The following is an 18,481-nucleotide window of genomic DNA, read 5'->3' as shown; positions in this document are numbered from 1 at the left end:
ATCTTCCATTTCTTAATTTTATGACCATGTGGATTATAGTGATAGTAACTGTTCTATTGTCCTTGTCTGATGATTCGAATATCGACCCAAGTTCTAGGCTGGCTTCAAATGATTTATTTTTCTCCTCATGGTGGGTAATATTTTCCTGTAATTTTACCTGGTTGGGTGCAGAATATATTTTTCATTCCTAGAATTTTCTTAGATTTTATTCTGGGGTGCAGTTAAATAACTTGAAACCACTTGATCCTTCTGAGTCTAGCTTTTAAGATTTACTGGGTGGGAACAGAACTGTGTTTACTGAGGGCTGATCATTCCTCACCACAAAGGCAAGACCCTTTTGAGTACCCTTTCCAGTGCCCCATAAATTATGCAGTTTAAACCGTGCACAGGGGAGCCAGGTTTCTTTTGGATATGAGCGCAAGCTACGCCTATTTAGAAGAGTAAATCAACAATAACATGCATGTCGTGCATCCCAAAGACAGGATTCCAGATTTTCACAGATTCAGACCATTCACATCACTGCTTTCATTCCATCTGCTTAAAATGTCAGACCAATGTCCTCAAGCAGATAATTTTATTTATGAGTTCACCTCCACCTTCCTTACAAGCTCAAAAAATGCTCAGTGTCAGCGTCGTCTCTCTCTTAGGTCCTCACGTGCGGTATATCCAAAAGCCTGACAACAGGCCCTGCTCCATCACTGACTCCATCAAACGATTCCCCAAAGAAGAGGCCACCGAGGGGAATGCCACCAGCCCCCCGCAGAACCCACCTACCAACCTCACTGTGGTCACTGTGGAAGGGTGTCCTTCATTTGTCATCTTGGACTGGGATAAGCCATTAAATGACACTGTCACTGGTAAGATCATGGCATGAGGACTGTCACTATGGTGGGAAGCTGACAATGCAATACCTCAGTGTGGTGCCTTGAGTCCAACTATGACCTGCGAGGCATAGCTCAGGAGTAGCAGGTCCTAGCAGACTCTGCTGTCCCTGTGGCACACTGTTATCAGTAGTGTCATGAGATGGGGAAAGATAATCTCTGGCCTGTCTATGGGCTCCCTGATAATTTGGCAGGTCTCTTTAAGTTGCATACCTTCCATCGAGATGAGATTTTTCAAAACCATCCAGACTCGATATACCTTCACATTTCATTACCAGAAAATTACAGATAACATATGGGAAGTTACCACTGCTGATAGTATTTAAGTCTGTTTTCCTTTCACCATCCCAATTTCTAGATGGACCTAGAACTTTCAAGCAGGCTAAAAGTTATTTCAGTCATTTTTGTTAAATTTTTTTTTTAATTCTATTCCTGGTCAATTTTCTGCTCATCTCAGAAGATTTTAATTCTGCTAATCACTCACCCAATTTCTTTAAAAATGACTATAAAAAATAAGTTGTTCTTTGAATTTGTTGTACGGGATTTTAATTCTCCATAGTGAACAGGATAGTCAAACTAGAGGGGAGGGGTGGGTGGGAAGACTAGCAGCCTAAATCAGCTAGAAGATACAGCAAACAGCGTGAGTCCACAAGGTTCCCGCTGCTCATGTCCCCTCCCTGTGCCTGGGGCAGGTGGACAGTGAGGGGAGGCGCCTACCCAGAGGCTGTCAGGGGGAGTAGAAAGCAGTACACAATGCAAGGTGAGGAGAGGGGAGGTTCAAGGAGCTGCCAAAAAAGTTTTCTGTGAGTAACGGAGGAAACAGCAGCTCTTTCTCCTCAGACACAATCCTTTGTTCTGGGCAACTTTCAGTGTAAGCAGCTTATCTTTGCTTAGCTGGCTTTAAAAAAAAAAATTTTTTTTTTATGTATTTCCTTTCTCGTGCAAGGGTTGCCTTTGTTTTGAGAAGCAGCCGCTGCCTGTGGTTCCTGGGGATCTGACTAGTCTTGCTTCTTTACTTGGAACTACGCCAGTAGGTGCTGTCTTCCCAACATCTAAAAATCAATCTCTAATTATTGATTATCTACCCATATTAAAAAGTTCAAAACTCTCAATTCGTATGCAATGCTAGTAAGGAGTTCCTGTGATAGTCTGAGGCTTAGTTCTCACAAAACCAAATGATCTATAAAATTTCACTTGCCTTAAATACAGAGGACATCAAGTTAGAACTGGTTAATCTAAAGTATCTGAAAATCTATACATATTCACTTGAGTGTGTCAGTAATAGCTGATTCAACTTTTTAAAGCAGAAGGATTTTCTTTTCTAGATTTTCCTTCCATCATATAACTTTTTAAAAATTTACATGACCCTGTAATCTCAAAGAATCATGAAAAGCATATACTTTAACCAATTACTTTTATAACATTATTACGAGATCTTTCACTAGATACTGGACTTATAATAATAATTTTCATGGATAAAGACCACATCTATAGCTATAGTATTTTCTAAATAGAAATAAGTCCATACCTAACCATTACTCACCTGGTCTATATTTAAATGTTGGACCATATGCCCTAATGATCTGTCCTATTTTTTCAATTTTTGTTTATTTCTTTGTGTTACATTAAATACCACTTGATTTCACATGTAATCTTTTATAAACCAGCAGCTTGGATAAGAGAGAGGTTAATTCTCACATCACTGGAAAATGGTTTTGCAAGAAAGGAGTGAGAAAGATAAAAAGAGACTGAAACATACTCTTCATTCCCAGGTTGACCTCTGTCAGTAATTGACAAGCATATATTCACCTCTAGTAAAAACATCCAAATTCAGATGCTTCTCCATGTCTCTTCTACACCAACATAGGTGCACCACAGAAATTGGCCATAGCCTGGGTCCTTGGACAACTTCAAGTTATTTAAAAGGTGTCATTTCATTCTACGTCAAGAGCATCCTGACATAGATTTAAATTGCAGACCAGCTGTGTTCTAGATATCCAACATAGGTGTATAATTAGCCTCTTTGAACTTTAGGGTTTTTATTTAATAATAATAATGATAGTTTGCAGTGTTAGCAATTTATTGTGAGTATAAAACTTAGAGAGTTTGTTCAGCATAAATTAGAAGCTGTTAAATTACTGTTTGTCAGCAATAACAGCAGGAGGGCTGATAGACGTGGTATTATCCTCATTATTATTTTCATGGTCTATTGACAAGAATGCGTTGTTCCCAATCTTTGTAATAAATAAGTATTTTCTAAGTGAATTATCTCATAATAAGGCAATAAAACCCTCCGAGGGGAAAGAAGATACCAATTATTCAGTATTAGTTCTTTGTAGATTTTTTTACGTCTTTACTGTTAATGAAATATTTCTAAAATCCTCTGTTTTAAAATAAGAAATACAGGCACATACTTTTGTGTTGGTGGTGGTAGATTTTTATATTGTTGGTGGATTTGTGAAAAAGCCATTATCACTTTAGAGCCTTAAAAATGAAAGATATATTTACGAAGCCCAAGAATATACATTCTAAAGCTAGGATTCTGAAAGAAATTCTATCTTTTAAATTATGAAGATAACTGCAAGTTCATAGAAACATGTCCTTAAGTTAAATTTATGCAGATCTCTAAGTAGACTTTAAGGGCATAATTTTATTTTTAATAAAAGGGTAATTATCAAGGGGGCAATGTAAACAGTATGTGCAAAACTTATGCAACTTACATAAGCAGTAGGTGCCAACATCCCATAATTCTATAGTTCAAAATAACAAGTTATAGGAGAGTATAGTTCATTATTTAGTTAATTGTTATTTGCTGCTATGGTTTTAAACTCAAAGTTTTTGCAGCAGTACTGTGTATTCAGTAACGCTGTCCCCAGCTATATCATAAATCCCTGTTGAGCAGGAAATGAGCTTCTACTAAACCACCATTCCTCATATAGTGCTTTCCCCACACTGGGCTTTCCAATGATGGCAGACTATCTGACTTACTTACCAAAATCGTGGGGTACCAGTATCCAGTGCTACCATAGGTGCGTCATCAGTCTTCACAGTTACCAGACCTTTCCTGCTCTGGTAAAGAGAAAACAGAAATGGTCAATGAGGAACTCCCACAATGCTCTGGGATCTTCATCATCTGCTGACAGTCCCCATTTGGAAGTTACTAATCTGTACCATCAGTCTACCTCTAGGACCGCAGTCTCAGTTGCTCACTTTTATGAGAGTGACTTTGTTATGCTGTTAGCTTCAAGAACAGTTAAATCTTCAGAACGTAAAGACTGTTGGCTTTTTTGCTTTTCAGAATATGAAGTTATATCCAGAGAAAATGGGTCATTCAGTGGAAAGAACAAGTCCATTCAAACTACAAATCAAACCTTCTCCACAGTAGAAAATCTAAAGCCAGACACAAGGTAAGCCACCAGCGCTATTCCAGGTGAATTCTGAGAGTGCAGAAATCGTAGCAAAGGAATGAAATGACATCATCCTTCTTGATCTTAAGCTCTGGTTTGCATTTCGTTCTTTGGCTTTCTGTACACAGTGCTAGATAGCCCTAGAGTCGTAGTTTGCAAATATGCAAGTTATTGGTGAGGATACAAGAGCTGACAAGATGGTCGTGTAAGTTTACAGTGTAGCTGGGAACATTGAAAAGTAGAAGGCCATTAACATCTAACGTTGATATTAAATACCAAAATTTAGAGGACGAAAGGTCTGTAGACCAGAGACAACTGGAGTGTGCCTGGTGTTCACTAGAGGGGAAGCACAGAGGAATCTGGCTGGCACGCGGAAAAGGAAGGGCAAAGAGACAAAACCCTGCGAAACATTTCGGCAAATGTAGGTGAAAGTTTGTGATAGTTAATGCTTAAAACAGATACAGGCTAGTCCCAGACATAGCACTTCTTTTCTTTTGGGTCTTTTTATCATAGACAAATAAGCACAGATTTTTGAAAATGGAATTATGTAAAATTAACATTGTTCAATAACAAACAGCTTTTCTCAGCATCCTGTATTGCACATTGATATCAGGTTGTTTATATTGCTGTAGAGTTTGTGATTCCTTTTTAACTCTCAAATACCCAATATTTTATCAGTTTATTATTGCAAAAAAGTTAAAAGCCTTAGATAGTTCTAGAAATATGGTAGGAAGTGTTTGGGTTTTTTGTTTGGTTTCATACGGCTAAATCATCAAATGCGTTGCTCAAAGGGATTCTCCAGTGGATACAGACAAGCATTTTCTTAATAAACCAACATGCTAAATTCATTTCTGGACTAGATTTCACTCTCTGTGAGAAATCACTTTCTTTCCTCAAACTCTAAAACACTGTTTGATAAATTGTCTATGATTTCAGTATAAACCAGCAACAAAAACAACAGAAAAAAAAAACCCAGAAAAACCAAAAAACCTGACATCCTAAGTTATAATATATCAAGCAACATAGATCAGTTTTCAGAGGAACAGAATCAGATTTTCCCGATTGAGTATTTCATAACTTGATAAAGTTCCTCAGTGTTAAAAAGATCAGCAGAGGTGAAGACTGGAGCTTTAGCATCAGAGATTTTTTTTTCATGTTTTATTTCTCGCATCTTTCATGGTGGTCATTTAACTGAACTGAATTAGGCATTGAGTGTGACACCCAGAAGAGCCTATTTTGGCTCTGACAGCAGTGAGACTCTTCCAGTCTTTTCAGGGGAAAAGAAAGCATCTGATTTACTATGGGGGGGTTGCTGTATGCAAACTGTAGTCCTGTATTGCAAAAATAACCCTTGTCTACAAGTGTGTTTATTTTTCTCTAAAGTTCTCTATTTGAGTTGTAATATGGAAATTTTTGCAACTGCTTATTTTCTTAAAGATATTAAGTTAGCCAAAATAAGTATTTTTACTGAAAAATTTAATTAAAAGCCCATTTGATGATCTTGGTTCTGTTTCCTTAGCCAGATTAACAGGGAGAGAGCCAATTTTTACCATAACGTATTTTAAGGAAAGAGTAAGAGAGAAGAGGTCATTTAATTTGGACTTTCATAAGCGGATAAATAGAGTGCATCAGACTCAAAGACAACCTTGTCAATCCACAAATTTACAGAACTTGTTTTTTCTCTTCAGTGTCCTGCTTTTTACTCCGCTTGAGAAAAAGTGAGGTGTGTGGTACACAGAAAGTACACTGAAGGGCATCCAGTTTCTCAGTGCTCACTGTGTCCCTTTTCTGAATCAGGCTACTCTCCGATTTCATAGTGCGCCTCCCAGCTCATGATCAGAAGTAGAACACAGTTATTCCAGTGACATTTTAAACCTGATTTTGTTTGTAGAAGGCTCGCATATGCATTCAGCTGGCATTTACTGAGTGCCAGCGATGTGCTCAGCCATGTGCTTGGTGTTGTGCCAACAAACAGGAGTAAATGTGGTGCCTGCCCTTGAGGAGGTCCAGGCTGGTGGGGCAGGTCACCAATGAGCGATTATTCTATACGAAGTGCTGAGAGCACTGGTAGAAGTCCACACCCAGGTGTGGTGGGAGCCCGGAGTAGGCAGCGCATCACCAAGTCTGGGGGAGTCAGGGAAAACTTCCTGGAGAAGGTGACACCTGGGCTGAGGCTTGAAGGATGTGGGGGAAGGGGGCACCCAGTGACATGGTAGGGGAAGGAGGGTCAGAGAGAACAGCACGTGTCAGTGCAGTGGCCCGAAATGGCATGGGTGTATGCGGCGTTCACCAGGGGGAGGGGTGAAAAGTGGACGGAAGCTGTGGAAGCCAAGTTATGGAAGGCCTTCTGTGCCAGATCAGGACGCTTGGCCACAGGACGGGGAGACCCTGAAGGATAGGAACTGGGGAGTGACTTACTCTGACTTTCATTTTAGTTTTCATTCTTTTATTTAGTCAAAATAATCACTCAGTACTATAGCTCTTTATAATGAGTAGCAGTTGGTAGAACAAATCTAACTAAAAAGAACTTTTTGTTAATTTCTAGCAAGAGTACCATGTTGGCATCTGACCTAATTGGTCAAATAGGTGCATAAGAGAATAGCGCCTTTGTGCTGAGCTGGATTTCATCCTGGAATCGCAGGACCAGTCAGGTCATGGGGTTCACGTCTAGCTTCTGGTTGTAATTGTTCTGGACTCGCACTCCTTGTTTCTGGAGTCTGCCTCAGACTCAAAGACAACCATGCCCCCTTTATCCCACCCTCAGAGGATGTGTCTTGCTGTCTGTCCTGTCCTTCGTCAGTGCACCTTCTACGGAGGACCCCTGCCGCCTGTCCTTATCTCAGGACAAGCAGAGCCCAAAGGTGGCCCTTTCTGGATTTGTCTTTGGAAAAATCAATATTAAATTTGGTTTAGGAATCACTGAATTCAGACACCCATGCCAACTTTTATTACTTAGTGTAAACTTAGGGCCATTAAGTGTGTCTGTATGTGGCTTATTTAAAGTTATTTTTAGTTTGGTGTGATTGAATGAAATCCATTCATATATGAAGATTGTTCATGTTCTAATATATGATTTGGAGGTGGGGGGAGTTAATTAGGCTTATTTATTTATTTGATGGAGGTCCTGGGGATTGAACCTAGGACCTCATGCATGCTAAGCGTGCACTCTACGATTGAATTATACCCTCCCTTTCAAATACAATTTGACCAGGATTATATTGACAGTCCCTAATGGGTCATGATTTAAAAGTTGTGTATCAGTAGTTTGAAGTAAAGAACATTTTTGCACATATAATACACATGGATGGCAAATATAATACATGTGGATGTAAATGTGCTCTAATGAAAACTGTTTCAGCTATCATATGGGAAACTTTGTGGAGATCACGTAGTCCAGGAGATCCTAGTCCCCAGTGAGCCTGTGAACACTGTGCTCTCAGAACAGACGTATGCTGGAGATTAATTTGTCTTTATCGGGCAAAAATATTTTGACCTGAAATATTAAAGTTATATGTTGGAACCCCTATTAGTCAAATAACCAAATAAGTTAAGGAAGAATAAAGTGAAGTTGAACCATTTCATTTATTTTGAGATTTCTGAAGCCTAAAAGTAGCTGAGAAAACAAAACTGACATTCGTGAAGCATCATAACACAGAAAAAAGAACCTTCCAGTGTAGGACTTACACCCACCTTCTGCAAGTTAGAGAAGGAGAGAAGTCCTCGTGGAACACTTGGGATGCGAACGTGACAATGAAGGATGCGATGGAATGGGGTGGGCTGGCAAGAAGAGAGAGCAGCAGCAGGATTGGCTTTCAGACGAAATCCGCGTGCACAGCTTAGGTGAAATGCAGGGAGTCCTCAAAGCACCTGCTCACAGAAGCCACAGCAAGGGGAATAAAGTCACGAGTTCCCACATTTGGGTTTGTTGGCTTTTTCGATGCAGGCTTTTTTTATACGTTCTCACATTGTCAAGGCCAGGTTTCTTTCCATTGTATCTTCTCTGCCCCAACCGTGATCCAAGATTAATGCTAATATAAAGCTACTCTGTAAAATAAAGAGGAAGTACGTGCTGGATGCAGCTAGCAGGTGTTTTTTATTAGCATTAAGGAATGAGGAATGACTTTAGTCACATTTCAGTGTTTGTGGAAAATTTTGAGTCAAAATATATGGGAAACTCCCCAAATAGACAAACCTGAATTATAGCTGTTAACATTCCCCCATTAAGTTCTGGAATTCCCTATTTAAAAAGCTGGAAGATAATAACTTCTGAAAGATATCTGTAGCATTGTTCTAATTCCAGGAGACACATAGAAATAATTGATTGTAGTAGCATTTCCCATCATCTGTCCTGACCGAAAAAAAAAAAAAATGCACTCCCAAACCAGGTGATAATTACGGGCTAATCACTACACACTGACACGGGTGGAGCAGAGCTTGGTATGAGAACATTTAACCCAGGAGAATCAAGGCAGAGAAAATAGACCTACAGAGGGGTTTTGGTTAAAAATTCTAAATGTTCACACTATTCTAAAACCAAAAAGATAGTCCATGATGCTGCCCTTTCCTTCTTACAGTGTTTGTTACCCTTTTCCCTGCCTGATTTTTTGCTGTTTTTTGCTTTTGTTTCTCTGCCTTAAAGTTTATTAATTTTTTAATATATTTTTATTGAAGTATAGTCAGTTTTAATGACTTAGGCGGGTTTTGATTTATTGTGCAGAAGCTCAAAAAATAAGCCACAGGTAAGGGACCATCCAGCAGCCATCCAGCTGCTGGGAGATTTCGGCCGCTCGCCCAGCGAGAGATGTTTCTGTAGAAAGGGGAGCCTCTCAGCTGCTCTGAGAACTCTGGGTGCAGCCCTGAAGGCGGCGTGGTGGCGACCAGCCCAGAAGATACGTGTGCACAGGGAGAGGGGCTGTTTGTGGGGAACCAGAGCTGTTTTACTCAAGTCAAGCAGCAGAGCTCTGTTAAGAGAGGCAAACAGCTGTGGCACAACTCCATCGCTTTCTGTAGAGGATCCATCTCTCAACCCCACCCCTAAAACACAAAGAAAATGTAGAGATGTTAGTGTCCAGCTGAATCAGCACCCATCTAGCTCACTACCCAATATTTATTTTCCACTTATTTTATTCCCCATGAAACCTCATTGTGTGGCTCTTGTTTAAAAGAAAAATATTAAGAAGAGCCTCTCCTGTCTAGAGCCAACTACTTTGTTTGCAAAGACCACTATGATTATATTAAGTTCTGTGAACAGCAGGACTGATAAAGTATATGGCTTTAAAAAAATCAGTCTTAAGGATGAGTGTAGCTCAGTGGTAGAGCATATGCTTAGCATGCGTGAAGTCCTGGGTTCAGTCCCCAGTACCTCCATTAAAAAAATAAAAAACAGGAAAAAAATAAAGATAAAAACTAAGTGTTACACCATTCCTTAAAGGGAAGTGTGGACACATTGATCTTGAAGTCTCTCCCAGCTCTAAAGTGATAAAATCTTATGCTCTCAGCAGCCATGCACAGACTCAGTGGGAAAACTGGAACTGAAAATAAAACCAAAACCGAGGTCAGTTGTACGGCAAGTAGAATTGTCCTGAATAACCATTTTTGCTTTGAATCCTTCTGTGGTCTGTAATCTGTTTTCGGACAAATTATTTTTAGCACACATTTTGGTAATCCATCCATGGGCCGGGTCCTTCCTGATGAACTGGTTGGACACTGTGGCTTGACACACAATCACTGTCCACTTAAAAAGCCCTTTAACCTCACTCTTCTCTTCATGTGAGCCCATGTCTCCCGTCGCTTGGCTGAAAACACTGAAGAATCCACTTTGTATGCCAGACGCACATGTGGCCCAGCAATTTCCTATGGAAAATGTACTCTGTCGGGTAATTAAGATAAATCAAGTTTACTTAACGTGCTCAAGTACTTCACCGTCCTCTGTGGCGTGAGGATTCTGGAGAACAGTCCTTCCTCTACGGCCAAGACCTCCCAAAGTCTCCGGTAGTTGACAGCAAAGACAGTTTGGGACTGTTGTTTATGTTGTTTGACTTCATGCAGTCTTGGCACTGAGAATAAACTGGAAGAGAGGCAGCAGCTTCTTGTAAACTGTAAATCTGATTGAACAAAGCAGGCGTGTGGAATGGCCATTATGCCCTTACTCATAGTGTCTTTTGAAATTCTGGCCTCTGCCATCTGAATTAACTTTCTAACATCTCTTCTCATGGACTTCGTAGAAAAGGATAAAATTAAGCTACTGGAGCATCAGGCATTTTATTTCGTTTTATTGTCAATATGAGTAGCAGCAGGACAATTGCTTCCTCATTAAAGTGGAAAGAAATTGATTTGATCGCTCAGGATTGCAACTTTTCATCAGGCAAAAGAACAGCTAAGAGCACAGGATCTGGCTGGTCTATAAAGAGAGCACTTCTTTTCACGACACCAGATTGTTTTCATTACTTTTCACTTTAAATTCCTTAGTATCTAGGGAGGAGGTGCGAGATACTCATAGCAACACTGTGGAATTAGAGTACAGCCCAGATCTGGAATTTGTGTGTCCCCCGCAGAAATGGGAGACACAAGAAACGTCCCTAAGGATCTACAGGGCAGCTCGTTAATGACCCCAGATGCCTGCTGATGCCCTGCTCTCCTCCCTTCTTTTCGACTTAGGCTTATTTTGTCCTCTAAGTGTCCCTGCAGCTCTGCCCTTTGCTTCTTACCTATGTTCCCAGGCAGCACAATGTCCGCACATGGCAGGTGTCCAGAAATGCTCTCCACAATCCTGCAGTGCCCTCGGAGAACTGACTGACAGATTTCCCCCTCCCCATTCCACTGCCCCATACCTTTTTTTTTTTTTTTTCTCATTCCACTTTTCCCTTTCTCTCTGTCTGACTGAAACCCGACCTGAATGGGGCCCAAATATTTCAAGATTACACTAGGGGTTCAATCAAGCTAACCAAACAATTCAAACCAACAAAGAGCTACAGGGTGGCCTTTCTATATAAAAAGTGGTTTGCTTGAGGTTTATGAGCTTTTGTTAAGTTTATCAAATAATGAAAACTACAATTCAAGCTCTATATTATGGGCAAAAATAGAGGAAAAGGGTTATAGAGGAACAAGGAAGGGAAATGACAGAAAGAAGTGTCTGCCCTAACCAGACCTGGAGGTTAGTCTCAGGCTGGACCCTGCGGGTGGGAGCTCCCTGCCTCTGACAGTTTCGCCCGTGAACCACAGATGCCCTTTTTACATCCTTTACAAACACAAAAGTATGTGGACATGGAAGAGTTCTCCCTTGAGAGTTCTATGGCAGTGTTTGTCAAGTTCCCGAAGAACAGAAGCACCTTTAAAAAAAAAAATTCTTTCGAGCTACAAATAGAATACCAGAGAACATTTATAATGACTTACTTGGTGACTGGTACCATGCTTTTCCGTGCATCATCTCATTTAATCCTCTCCAAAAAACTCAAATCCTTTTATGCCCTTATGAGGCAATAATTACTATAAGTAATAGTCTCCTGACAAATACAATTATTATCCTCATTTTTATACATGACGAAATTGAGGTTCAGAGAGGTTAAGTAACTTACCTTAAAGTTACACATTAGTACGGCTGTGAACCCAAGTCTTTCTGGCTCCAGAACCCGGGGCCTTACCCACAGCACCACGCTGCCTGATAGGGCAGCCGGGAAGACTGTTTTTGTTTGCATCCGTACCTGCCCGGGAAGAACCAGGCATGGCTTCTGCCTGGAGTGGTATTCATTTGGCTTGTCCTCTGCGAGGCCCAAAGCTTGACTGCAGCCGTCACCTGGACTGTACTCCACTTACTCATTTGATGAAGGAGGTCTTAGAAGCGGCTTTTTTAATTTAATTTTCATTTTGATCAGAAGAACATGTGTATGGTTTTAAGACTCAAATACTACTAAGCAGTTCATTCCTATTCCTAAATGCTTTTTGCTGGAATCAACTGTTTTCAATAATTTTGCTCTTTTTTTCAGCTTTATTAAGGTATAATTGACAAAATGGTAAGATATTTAAAGTGCACAATATGATGATTTGATATACATACATTTTATAAAAGGATTCCTCCTGAATTAATTTAATATCTCCATTACCTCATATTTACTACTTTTTAATTGGTGAAGACATTTAAATTCTAATCTCTTGGCAGTTCAGTTATACAATAGTGTTATCAGCTATAGTCACCACGTTGTACATTAAATCCTCAGACCTGATTAATCTTACAACTGAGAGTTTGTACCCTTTTACAATGTTTTTTTTCCCCTGTGATCACTTTTCTGCCCTCTGTGATGCTATGCAATATTTGTTTTTCTCTGCTTGGCTTACTTCACTTATTGTAAAGCCCTCCAGTTTCCATGTTATCACAGATGACAGGATTTCCTTAATTTTAAAGGCTGAATAATATTCAAGTGTGTGTGTCCACATACATACATATAGCTGACTCTTGAACAACGTGGTTTTGAACTGAGGGTCCATTTGTACATGGATTTTTTTTCCCAATAAGTATAGTACCAGTATTTTCATTTTCCAGATCTGTAAGTGTGGGAGAAGGTTTGTATTTGATTAGAGATATCAATATGTGAAATCAAAAGAATTGGGGTTTGAGTCCTGATTCTATCCAAACTGTTTCAGCTTCCTGCCCTTGGATGAGCCATTTCTCAGTTCCCTCATTTTGCAGCAGAGATAGCAGTACTCAGATTTTCGACTGCCCCGGGGGGTGTTGGCACCTATAACCCCCCTCATTGTTCAAGGGTCAAGTGTGTGTGTGTGCGTGTGTGTGTGTTACAATTTCTTTATCCAGTCATCTGCCAATGAACACTTAAGTTGTTTCCATACCTTGGTTAGAGTGAATAATGCTGCTATGAACATGGGAGTACAGGTATCTCTTCAAGATAATGATTTCATTTCCTTGGATATACACCCAGAGGCGGGATTACTGGATCACATGGTAATTCTAGTTTTAATTTCTTAAAGAGCCTCTATACTGTTTTCCAGAGTGACTGTACCATTTACATTCCCACCAACAGTGCACAAGTGTTCCCTTTAATCCACATCTTCACCAGCATTTGCTGCCTCTTGCCTTTTAGATAACAGATCACCCTAACGGGTGTGAGGTAATATCTCATTGGGGTTTTGATTTGCATCTCTCTGATGATTAGTGACGCTGAGCATTTTTTCATGTGCCTATTGACTATTTGTATGTCTTCTTTGGAAAAAAATGTCTTTTCAGGTCCTTTGCCCATTTTTTAATTGGGTCATTTGCTTTTTTGTTATTGAATTTTATGGGTTCCTTATATATCTGGGATATTAACCACCTATCAGATGTATGTTTTGCAAATATTTTCTCCCACTCCATAGGTTGCCTTTGCATTTTATTGATGGTTCCCTTTGCAGGGCAGATTTTTAGTTTGATGTAGTCCTGCTTGGTTTTTTGTTTTGTTTTGTTTTTGCTTTTGTTGCCTTTGCTTTTGGAGTCAGATTCAAAAATCATTGCTAAGATTGATGTCAGGTTGCTTACCTCCTGTTTTCTTTGAAGAGTTTTGTGATTTCAAGTTTTATGTTTAGGTCTTTAAACCCTTCTAAGTTGACTTTTGTGTGTGGTATAAGATAAGGGTCCAGTTTCATTCTCTTACATGTGGCTATCCAGTTTTCCAACACTATTTATTCAAGGGACCACTTATTCAGCTCTTAGTTTTGTTGATCTTTTCTTTTGCTTTTCTGGTCCCTATTTCTTTTACTTCTGCTCTGATCTTTGTTATTTCCTTCCTTCTACTAAGTTTGGGCTTAGTTTGTTCTCTTTTTCAAGTTCCTTGAGGTGTGAAGTTAGGTTGTATATTTTTTATATCTTTTTTCTTAATGTAAGCACTTATTACTATAAATGTCCCTCTTAGAATTGCTTTTGAGTCAGCCCATAAATTTTGCTATGTTGTCTTTCCATTTTCCTTTGGCTCAAGATATATTTTGATTACTCTTTTGATTTTTTTCTTTGACTCATTGGTTATTCAATAGTATGAACTTTCCCATTTCTCCTTGTAATTGATTTCTATTCTCTTATCATACTGCCTAGAAAAGATACTTTATATGATTTCAATTTTCTTAAATTTATTAAGACTTGTTTTTTTTAATTTATTTATTGGTTGGGGGAGGAGGTAATTAGGTTTGTTTGTTTGTTTATTTATTTATTTATTTAATAGAGGTACTGGGGATTGAACCCAGGACCTCACACATGAAGACTTGTTTTATAGCCTAACGTGTGACCTATCCTGAAGAGTGTTCCATGTGCACTTGAGAAAAAAGTGTATTCTGTTGCTTTTGGGTGGAATGCTCTGTATATGTCCGTTAGGTTCATCTGGCCCAACATGTATGTTAAGTCCAATGTTTCCTTATTAATTTTCTGTGTGGATGATCCACACACTGTTGAAAGTGTGGTGTCGAAGTCTTCTGCTATTATTATAGTTTAGTGCTATCTGTTCCCCCCACAGATCTGTTAATATTTGCTTTGTTTTTTTAATTGATCTTTGTTTTTTGGGGGGTTTTTTGCCTTTTTTTGGTCCAACTTGGTTTTTTGTTTTGTTTTGTTTGGGGGGGTAATTAGGTTTATTTATTTATTTGTTTGTTTATTTATTTTAATGGAGGTTCTGGGGATTGAACTCAGGACCTCATGCATGCTAAATACACACTCTACCACTAAGCTATAACTTCCGCCCAATATTTGCTTTGTATATTAAGGTCCTTCTATGTTGGGTACATAAATATTTGCAAACGTTATATCCTCTTGATGAACTGACTCCTTTATCATTATATAGTGACCTTCTTTTTCTCTTATTAATCTTTGCCTTAAAGTCTACTTTATCTTATATATAGGTACCCCTGCTGTCTGTTGGTTTCCATTTGCATGGAGTATCTTTTCTATCTTTTCTCTTTCAGTCTGTGTGTGTCCTTAAAGCTGAAGTGAGTCTCTTGTAGGCAGTATTAGATGGATCTTATTTTTCTATCCATTCAGTCACTGTATGTCTTTTGATTGGAGAATTTAGTTCCATTTACATTTAAAGTAATTACTGATAGGTATGGACTTACTGTTGCTATTTTGTTCATTATTTTCTGGTGGTTGTAATTCCTTTGTTACTTTCTTCCTCTCTTGCTCTCTTCCTTTGTGATTTGATGACTTTCTGTAAAGTTATGCTGTGATTCTGTTCTCGTTATTGTGTGTGTATCTACTATTGGTTATTACCATGAGGCACACATAAAACGTAACAGTCTATTTTAAGCTGATGACAGCTTAACTTCAAACACATACAAAGGCTCTACTTTTTTATCTTCGCTCCACATTTTATTTTTGATGTCACAATTTACCTTTTTTATACAGTGTATCCATTAATAAATTATATTATAATATTTTTCTTTTAATTCTTATATTAGAGTTATAAGTGATTTACCCACCATGATTTCAACATTAAAGTATTCTGAATGTAACCATATATTTACTTTTGAATTTTATACTTTTGTGTTTTCCTGTTAGTAATTAGCATCCTTTTGCTTCTGTTTGAGGAACTCTAACAGTTCTTGTAAGACCAGTGTAGTAGTGATGAACTCTTTAGCTCTTGTTTGTCTAGAAAACTCTCTCCTTCAATTCTGAAGAGCAACTTTTATGAGTAGTTTGTTTGTTTGTTTGTTTGTTTTTAATTTCAGCACTTTGAATATATCATGCCACTCCCTTCTGACCTGAAAGTTTCTGCTGAAAAATTTGCTGATACTGTTCTGTGAGTTCACTTGTACATAACTAGTTGCTTTACCCCTGTTGCTCTTAAGATTCTCTCCTTGTCTTTAACTTTTGACAATTTTATAATTAATGTGGGCCTCATAATCAGTGTGGGATATAGCTGGGGCAGGGTGCAGGTGAGGAGGGAAGTGTGCTCCTGTATCCATTAAAAACTGCTTCTTTCTTTGCTAATCCTGTGGAACTTGTAAATGCAAGCCTCACTGGCTCTCAGAGCCAGGCAATGTGGAGACCTAGCCCCTTGGGCAGCAACTGCAAAAGCTAAGGTGTCAGTCATTTATACAGACTTCTTCCAGGGAGATACTAGTGACTTGGTTTTACTGTTGGAGTGGGTTGGAGGGAGAGGGCAGGGAAGGTGTCTGCTAGCTTTCCTGTCTCTGGGGGAGGATCACAGCCAACCCCTAAATTTGCCTGCCGTTAGAGGCTTCACCTTCAGGTATCAGCCCTTCAAAGTATGCAGGTAAATCCCTTGCAGAGAAAGATGGGAAGATGGGCGTTTTTGCCTGCTTTCTCTGTGCGCAGCCCTGGGGGATAGCTAGTTAAGAACCGCTTCTTTACTGTGGTGCTCTGGGACTCATGAATGCAAGCCCTGTTGGCTATCAGAGCCAGGTGATCTGGGGACTCATCCCTTCAGACGGAAGCTGTAAAAACGGGCACAGACATGTTTCCTCTCCACTAAGCCCTGGGGGCATGGCCATGATGGGTGCTTGTGCACTTGGGAAGTACAGCTTCTTTGCTATATCCTTATGCGTCGCATAAACACAAGCCCTACTGGCTTTCAGAGTTTGGTGTTTAGGGGACCCATCCCTCAGGTGGGAGTGTTAAAAGTTGGGGTGTTGTGTGTGGGGTACAGCTGACTGTCCTCAGCTGTACAGTCGATGTGTCTGTGGGAGGAGAGCGCAGGAGGAGATACTGTGTCCCCATCTTAGTCAACCCTCTCTCATTTTCAATTATCTTAGCTATTTCTTCTGTTAATTAAATCTCTAGTTTTAGACTGACCATATCTCCAAATGGTCAAATTCGCAAGTCGTGTATTTGTTATGTGTATTTCTTTGTTTATGGCAACATCTCCTGGAACCCCTCACCATCATTATTTGCCTCTCTCCTGTGTTGAATCCTCTAATTCCTACATCCCATGTCTTCCTTGTTTATTTACTCCCTTGCCTTCTGGCATTTCTTGAGAAATATATCCTGAGAAAAGGTTATGGAAGAAAATATTTTTGAGTCCTTTTGTGTCTGAAAATATCTTTCTTTTACTCTGATACTGTTGCTCAGCCACACATATATTTTAGGATAAAATGGAGACTCTTGAAGGCATTGTTCCATTGTTTTCTAACTTCCAAAGCTAAGATGCCACCTGTCATTCTGACTCTGAATCCTTTGAGTGGGACCTATTGTTTTCTCAGAATATTTTAAAGATCTTGTCTTTATCACAGTACTCTGAAATTTTCCAACTTGTGCTTGTCTTTTTTCTTTTCTCATTTTGCTGGACAAACATTAAGCCTTTTCCTGGAAACCCATCTCTTTCGATTCTGGGAAATTACTTAAAAACTTTCTAGGATAATGTTCTACCCTCCTTTTCCCCTCCTCTCTCTTCTAGAACCTACTAGGGTATTTTTTGGTTTTTTGGTTTTTTTCGGGGAGGGGGAAGCTGTTATCAGGTTTATTTATTTAATGGAGGTACTGGGGATTGAACCCAGGACCTCGTGCATACTAAGCGCATGCTCTACCACTGAGCTGCACCCTCCCCTAGAGCCTACTAGTTAAGTATTGTGTTCCCTGAAATAAGCCGCTAATTTCCTTATTCTTTCTTATTTTTCGTCTCTTTTTGTTGCAGTACTTTTAAAATTTCCTTAATTTTTATCTTCCAAACCTTCTATTTAAAGTTTTATTTATTCTGTACTTTTTATTTTTAAATAACTTTCTTGTCCTCTCTGAAATTTTTGCATAGCTTGAATCCTTTACTTATTTCCTATGTGCAATCAGTACTTTCTCTGAGACATTATTACGCTCTTATACCTATAGTGTCACAAACAGTGCGACAAAATGTGCTTCTTGGAAAAGATTTTTTCCTTTGAAAATATTTTGTCTAATCAGCCAAAAACATGTGCCTTTTAATTTCCATGCTGTTAATTAAACTTAGTTTAAAGCGATTTCTTCCAAAACTTGTTAAGTGTCATAAAATGGTGGCCAAAAAAACCCCCGAAACATGAAAAAGTAGTTTATCGACGTTTGTGGCCGTACTACAAATGAAGCTGAAGTGTAAATAACTGAAATAAAAAAACGTGGAGATAATTTCAGCCATCACACTTGGCCAAAGCACAGGGCTTTTTGGCAGTGGCCTGGAATGTGGAATGCACTGCCCACTTGAATCAAAGTCCAGATGCCTGTGATTTCTTTTTTCCATTTTC

The 18,481-nt window shown here is 39.2% G+C and overlaps 1 protein-coding gene across 50 annotated transcripts in view; it reads left to right on the top strand.

Moving 5' to 3' along the window:
- The window catches only part of ABI3BP (ABI family member 3 binding protein), a 241,123-nt gene that overhangs the window by 215,204 nt on the left and 7,438 nt on the right, over positions 1–18,481 (top strand). For 49 of the 50 annotated variants that reach the window (XM_074362227.1, XM_074362217.1, XM_074362090.1 and 46 more), the window contains 2 exons: positions 648–857; positions 4,180–4,288. In XM_074362227.1, coding sequence (XP_074218328.1) covers positions 648–857; positions 4,180–4,288 — 319 coding nt within the window. The remainder of the gene's footprint in view (positions 1–647; positions 858–4,179; positions 4,289–18,481) is intronic. The other variant, XM_074362316.1, reaches the window with a different exon arrangement.

The sequence above is a fragment of the Camelus bactrianus genome, chromosome 1 (genome assembly GCF_048773025.1).
Source record: "Camelus bactrianus isolate YW-2024 breed Bactrian camel chromosome 1, ASM4877302v1, whole genome shotgun sequence".
Classification (NCBI taxonomy): domain Eukaryota; kingdom Metazoa; phylum Chordata; class Mammalia; order Artiodactyla; family Camelidae; genus Camelus; species Camelus bactrianus.
This window is presented reverse-complemented; position numbering and strand designations above follow the sequence as displayed.